The sequence below is a fragment of the Xenopus laevis genome, chromosome 1L (assembly GCF_017654675.1).
Source record: "Xenopus laevis strain J_2021 chromosome 1L, Xenopus_laevis_v10.1, whole genome shotgun sequence".
Taxonomy (NCBI): domain Eukaryota; kingdom Metazoa; phylum Chordata; class Amphibia; order Anura; family Pipidae; genus Xenopus; species Xenopus laevis.
In genome coordinates this window covers 18,131,660-18,138,292 of record NC_054371.1, presented here as the reverse complement: position 1 = coordinate 18,138,292, position 6,633 = coordinate 18,131,660, and the positions used below count along the sequence as shown (strand labels likewise).

Sequence of the window (6,633 nt, the reverse complement as noted above, 5' to 3'; positions counted from 1 at the left end):
AAGAGATGACAATTAATTGGACTTGACTTCACTTAAGCTTAAAGGGATACTGTCATGGGAAAAAAATGAATCAGTTAATAGTGCTGCCACAGCAGAATTCTGCACTGAAATCCATTTCTCAAAAGAGCAAACAGATTTTTGTATATTCAATTTTAAAATCTGACATGGGGCTAGACATATTGTCAATTTCCCAGCTGCCCCAAGTCATGTGACTTGTGCTCTGATAAACTTCAATCACTCTTTACTGCTGTACTGCAAGTTGGAGTGATATCACCCCCTCCCTTTCCCCCCAGCAGCCAAACAAAAGAACAATGGGAAGGTAACCAGATAACAGCTCCCTAACACAAGATAACAGCTGCCTGGTAGATCTAAGAACAGCACTCAATAGTAAAAACCCATGTCCCACTGAGACACCTTCAGTTACATTGAGAAGGGAAAACAGCAGCCTGCCAGAAAGCATTTCTCTCCTAAAGTGCAGGCACAAGTCACATGACTGGGTCAGCTGGGAAATTGACAAAATGTCTAGCCCCATTTCAGATTTCAAAATCGAATATAAAAAAATCTGTTTGCTCTTATGAGAAATGGATTTCAGTGCAGAATTCTGCTGGAGCAGCACTATTAACTGATTCATTTTGAAAAAAAAATTTTTCCCATGACAGTATCCCTTTAAGGCTAATACCACTCGATTCTCGGTTCTGTTGCTGCACCCAGAGCCACTGCATCAGGACCGGTGGAGACCTACATACTGCAGATGCATACTTGTGTGTTTTACTGCTGAAATCCACTCCATGGTTCAAAAGAGGGCAAAAGAGACCACTAGCGCATTTCGTGCCCTATCGCCAGGTGAATTTTTGCTCAGACAAATGATTGTTACTAAAGTGCGAATTTTACAGAATGTTACCTCTTTCGCCAGAGTTTCCTTCGCCAGCTTAGACCTGGCTAACTGATAAGATGAAGCGACATTCTCCTCAATCTGTGACATCATATCTTGTATGCCGGAAACTCATAAAAATTATAAAGAAACTGAGTTTTTTCATATTTTAAAGTGGGATTGTATCTGTTAAAACATTTTATTATAACTTTTTTTTCACCATTTGAGGGGCATGCCACATTTGTTTCAGGGTGGGCTCATGTCTAGGACATTAGAGGATCTCTTTTGTCTTTATTTTGCTTCCTTGGACATTTGTAATAATAATAAATAGTCACTTCAAGCATTTGCACCAACGTCTCTAATAAAGACATATAAACGACCTGTATGTACCCGCCCTATTCAAATTGACCTAAGCATAAGAGTACTAACCAAAGTTTAGCTAGGAAGAAACGAACGTTAGCGAAAGGTCACGGATGAAATGCTCGCAATGACAAATTAACGCTAGCGAAACTTTGCCAGCAGAGATGCAACTTCGCATTTAGTGAATTAGTGTACGTCGTACCTGATGAAGTGGTGTGGAGTGTGGTGAGGTGAAAATTCAACATTTAGTGAATTTGCCCCTATGTGTCTGCACCTGTGCCAACTCAGTGGCTCTGGAAGGAAATATGAGTGGAGTAATCACTCAGAAATGTCTCTTTCTCAATTACCTGCATGTAAAACACATTCTAATGAATGGGAAGGAGTAAGTATAATTAAAAATGATGTGCTAAACACAAGAAGACCAACAAGAACTCCTAGTGAGCTCTTACCAACTGTGTCCCGTAACGATGTGCCAGGACACGTATAATAATAATAATAATAATAGCTGCTCAATACTGTGCCTTTAAACTAAAACAGCAAATCAATGACTTGTGCAATTATTGATTTATCAGCCAAGGAAACACACCATCAAATGGAGTCATTCTACTCATATCTGCAGCTTGGCCTGGGTCCAGTTGATTAATCCTTAGGTCATGCTGATTCCACTAACCACTGCTCAGTTTGTATGTTAATATTTGAGCAGAGCTGTAAAAAAAGAACTTGCATTACCTCTCCTCCCAGCAGATATAAAGATAAGGGGAACTAGTTAAATTCAGCAGCTGCCGAAATTCAGCTTCACTCTTCTGCTGTCTCTGCCTGCAGGTAACACCTCCGCCATGTCCTTTGCTGGGAAGTACGAGCTGGTCCATCAGGAGAACTTTGAGACTTTTATGAAAGCCATCGGTAAGCTGGGCTGATAAATGCTGGATATTGCTAGTGTGTGGGGCACAAATTAGAATTTCAGAATTCGGTGATTTGTATCAGTGGTTTATCCCATGTACAATGGCCAGCACATTTATTTCCTGAATATATTGATTAAAAGTTTAGGAAATTGATGCTACAATGGCTTTGTAGGTGGATATAGGGAGATATATGAGTCTGGCAACCCAGATTTGGATGGAGGGAAAGTGGAAATTATTTGTTGGAAGAACAACCAGATAAGCGTTGCCATAGTATGGGGGAAGTCATTAGTCAGTGACAAAGGGCCTTCCATGGCTTCTAGTTGGGTAAAAGCACCTCAAACCCTGCTTCATGTAAATGAACCATTTTTATAATAATATACTTTTTTATTAGTATGTGCCATTGGGAAATCGTAAATAGAAAACTAATTTTCTCTTCTGTTGCTCAAGTATTAATTTTGGGGGTATAGTTTCCCTTTAATGCTGTTCAAGTATAGATCACCAGTAGAGCCAAGCCACTTCAGAACTCTGTACTTATGACTTGCTAATACAATTGTGCAAATGTGCATGTGCTTAGTATAATGGACTGGAGAACTACAATCTGTTGATCCCTTCTAAAAGGCAAACGTTGAAATGGATTTTGTTCCCCTTTGAGGTCTCTCTGATGAGCTGATCCAAAAAGGCAAGGACGTTAAGAGTGTCACCGAGATTGAACAGAATGGCAAACACTTCATTGTCACTGTGACCACTGGCTCCAAAGTCTTACGCAATGAGTTCACCATTGGGCAGGAAGCAGAGCTAGAAACACCAACAGGGGAGAAGGTCAAGGTAAGAACTACTTTAAAGGGAAAATATACCCATCTTATAAATGTTCTCTTGCATGTATTCTGCCTTAAAAGGACAAGAAAAGATTAAAACTAAGTAAGCTTTATCAGAAAGGTCTGTATAAATTTACCAGTAAACCCTCAAAATAATGTTGCTCTGAGTCCTCTGTCTAAAGAAACACAGCATTTCTTTCCTTCTATTGTGTACTCATGGGATTCTGTATCAGACTTCCTGTTCATAAACATCTAGGGCTAGGACTTGAGCATGCTCAGTTTGCTCCTCACTCCCTCTCCCCTTCCCCCCTGCTGTAATCTGAGCCCAGAGCTATGAGTGAGCAGGAAGAGACTCAGGCAGGAAGCGATGTCACACCAAGCTAATATGGCAGCTGCTATCATAAACAAACAGAGCGAGCTTTAGAGCTGTTTCCTCGGTATGACAAAGCATTCTACAGAATAAAGATATTGTTATAGCTTGCACTATTGTTGCTAATCTATTGGCAATAGACTTTCTCTGTAGCATTTCTAGACTTTCCCCTAACTAATAAAAACTGGTGATATGAGTGAGTAAGTGAGTGCTGCCATAGATTTAGAACAGCAGTTACTATATGGAACCAGTGGTGGGTTATGTTTTATTATTGTTCTTAAACAAACATTAATATGTAACATGTATCCTTTTCTTTATACCTTGTAGTCCGTCGTTAACATGGAGGGTGACAATAAGCTAGTGGTACAACTGAAGGCGATTACATCCACCACTGAACTCTCCGGAGACACCATCACCCATGTAAGATTTACTTACCTAATCTCTTTTCTTTTAAGTACATTTGCTTGAAAGTGAACAGCCATTAGGGCACTTAATACTGAAACAATTCTGAAGATAAACAATTATGTGGCTTCTGAACCTTGAGTCTGTATTATTTGCTGTGGCCTCCACAAGGGTATAAAATCCTTCACTGAAGATCTGTCTCGATATATAGAGTCAACCTGTAAACCTATGGCTCAGTTGCACAGTCTCATAGAGACCACTGATAGACTCAGAAGCTACATACATCAAGTGACCAACATTTTGGTTCCACAAGGTAATAACTTTCCCAAGGGAAGTAACAGGAGCTACATTAGGATCTTGCTGAGGGGGTCGAGGGTTACAAAAACCTCAATGAAAGTCCTGGCTGATAAACCATTGCAATAATTCTACATTTAAATAAGAACATCTTCAGATTGGTTGGATGAGGGGGAACTAAAACAATTTTGTAGTCATGCCATACAATATGAATGTCTACAATATAGACCTCAACAATTAGACTGACATTGCTACACCGATGGACTGCCCCTTTATTCTTTTTATAATTTGCTATATCTAAATGAGACTCAGCGTCTAACGGTCAGTAATCAAATGTTTACAGGAGAGGGATCCTCTTTTAGAAAAGTTATCGAATCAATGCCTTTGCCCAAAAAAATGCATTATTAAAGTGACCGGATAAATAAAGCTTGGTGTATTCAAATAAACAACACTTTTCTACAACAATTTCTTATTAAAGGGATGGTTTACCTTTAAAGGGATACTGTCATGGGGAAAAAAAAATTTTTCAAAATGAATCGGTTAATAGTGCTGCTCCAGCAGAATTCTGCGCTGAAATCCATTTCTCAAAAGAGCAAACAGATTTTTTTATATTCAATTTTGAAATCTGACATGGGGCTAGACATTTTGTCAATTTCCCAGCTGCCCCAAGTCAGCAACCAATAACATGTTTGCTTTTAAACCAGTAATTTGGTCGCTATGAGTTACTGCTCTTGGGCAAACTTTGTGCCTGTTATTACATAATCCTCATAATAAACAAAAGTTCCACATTTCAGCCTAAATAAAAACCCCCATCTAAATTCTCTCCTTCCCGACCTCAAGATGGAAATTGGAGCAGGTCCTGGACATATAAAGCTGCGGAGTAGTGATAGGAGAAATTGGGGCGTTTGGCGAAAGATTTGCGAAACAGCGCAGGCGTCTCGTGTTTGATGCCGGCATTCGTTTTTTGGCGAAATCGTCCAAAAAAACAGACGCCGGTGTCTTTTTTTTATGCCGGCAAATTTTCGCTGCGGTTTCGCAAATTTATTCACCGCAAATTCCCGCCTGGCGAATAAATTCGCCCATCACTACTGCGGAGGGGTTGGGTGAAGATATACAGTATAACAACAACTCCATGGTTTAAACATTACTTGAATAAATTAGCACAATGCAGGTTAGAGCAAAGTAAAAATAATCTGCTTTAATCTTGCTTTTGTTTTTCATTCTAGGTTTTGACCCTGAAAGACCTTGTCTTTAAAAGAGTCAGCAAGAGAGTCTGAGCCAAACTTTTACTATGTAAAAAGACTCAATGAAAGGCATTTGTACAATATAAAAACACATCTTACTGTGTAAACATGTGAAATAAAATTGTTTATTAAAAAAATGAAGCTTTCTTTCACTTTAATGCGCCTTTGGGCAATAGGTATGGCCTTTTACTGGGAAATGCAAAAATAAGAAGAATTTTAAAGGAACAGTAACACCAAAAAATGAAAGTGTTTTAAAGTAATGAAAATATCATACAGTGTTGCCCTGCACTAGTAAAACTGATGTGTTTGCTTCAGAAACACTACTATAGTTTATATAAACAAACTGCTGTGTAGCAATGGGGGAAATTGAAAAACGGCTGTATGGTACAGGTTAAATAGTGGATAAAAGATAACACCATTAGACAGACAGAGCTTATTTGCTATCTGCTGTGTACCTTGAGTTTATGATCTAAGATCCATATCACATACACACACATACACACGCATGCACACACATTATAGTCAGTTTTATCAGGAGCCAATGAATCTGCCTGCGTGTTTTTGGATTGTAGGAGGAAATCACAGTACAGTCCTTCTTCACACTTTTTAAAATGTTTCACACATTTTAGATCCTTTAATAACTAGGAATTTCAAGAAACTTTAAGCTAAAAGAAGCTACAGATTTCCTCAAATGTTTTGAAACAGTGGGGATGTCAGCAATCTTGGCCCCTGTGCTACCCCAAGCAGTTTTTCCCTATGCCACCACCCTTGTCACCCCCATGCTTAGTGGGTGAGGAGGGGCCACATCACTCTCTCCATTAAATGAGCCAAAAATTCTGATTTAAAATTCATAACACACTTGTAAGGATGTGAAATACAATTTTATTTTATATATATATATATATATATATATATATATATATATATATATATATATATATATATATATATATATATATATATATGTCCTCAGAGTCAGGCCAGAGGGGAGGCTGTAGCTTGTTAGGGCTAGAAGGTGAGTTAGGAGTTTGGTACCAGCTCCTCCTGGAGTGAGTGATAACCAGGTTAGCTAGCAAGGACAGTCTGTTGTCCCAAAGATGGGTGAGTATTTTTGGGGTAGAGCCCCACTTGATTGTGCACCATTTAGGGAATGAAGATTTTAGAAGTAGGCTATTGAGAACCTGCTGGAGCTGTAGTGAGACAGCTTGGGAAAATGTCACACACTGTATGCTGGACCCATGCTGTATGCTGGGGGAAGGCATTATTGGGAGGGCCCCCTCAGTGATTAATGGCACTAGCTAGTTCATTTCCACATATCGGTGGAGGCTTCTGGAGGAGGAATGTGTTTGAGTGAGGGTGTAACAGAATCCTCTTT

At 39.2% G+C, this 6,633-nt stretch overlaps 1 protein-coding gene across 1 annotated transcript; it reads left to right on the top strand.

The window, feature by feature from the left end:
- The first annotated feature begins 2,052 nt into the window (after positions 1–2,052).
- On the top strand, positions 2,053–5,383 carry LOC108696295 (fatty acid-binding protein 1, liver). The gene is made up of 4 exons (XM_018225549.2): positions 2,053–2,134; positions 2,786–2,958; positions 3,646–3,738; positions 5,241–5,383. Exons 1-4 carry the CDS (start codon positions 2,068–2,070, stop codon positions 5,289–5,291), a joined length of 384 nt encoding a protein of 127 aa, XP_018081038.1. The 5' UTR covers positions 2,053–2,067; the 3' UTR covers positions 5,292–5,383.
- Positions 5,384–6,633: the final 1,250 nt, after the last annotated feature.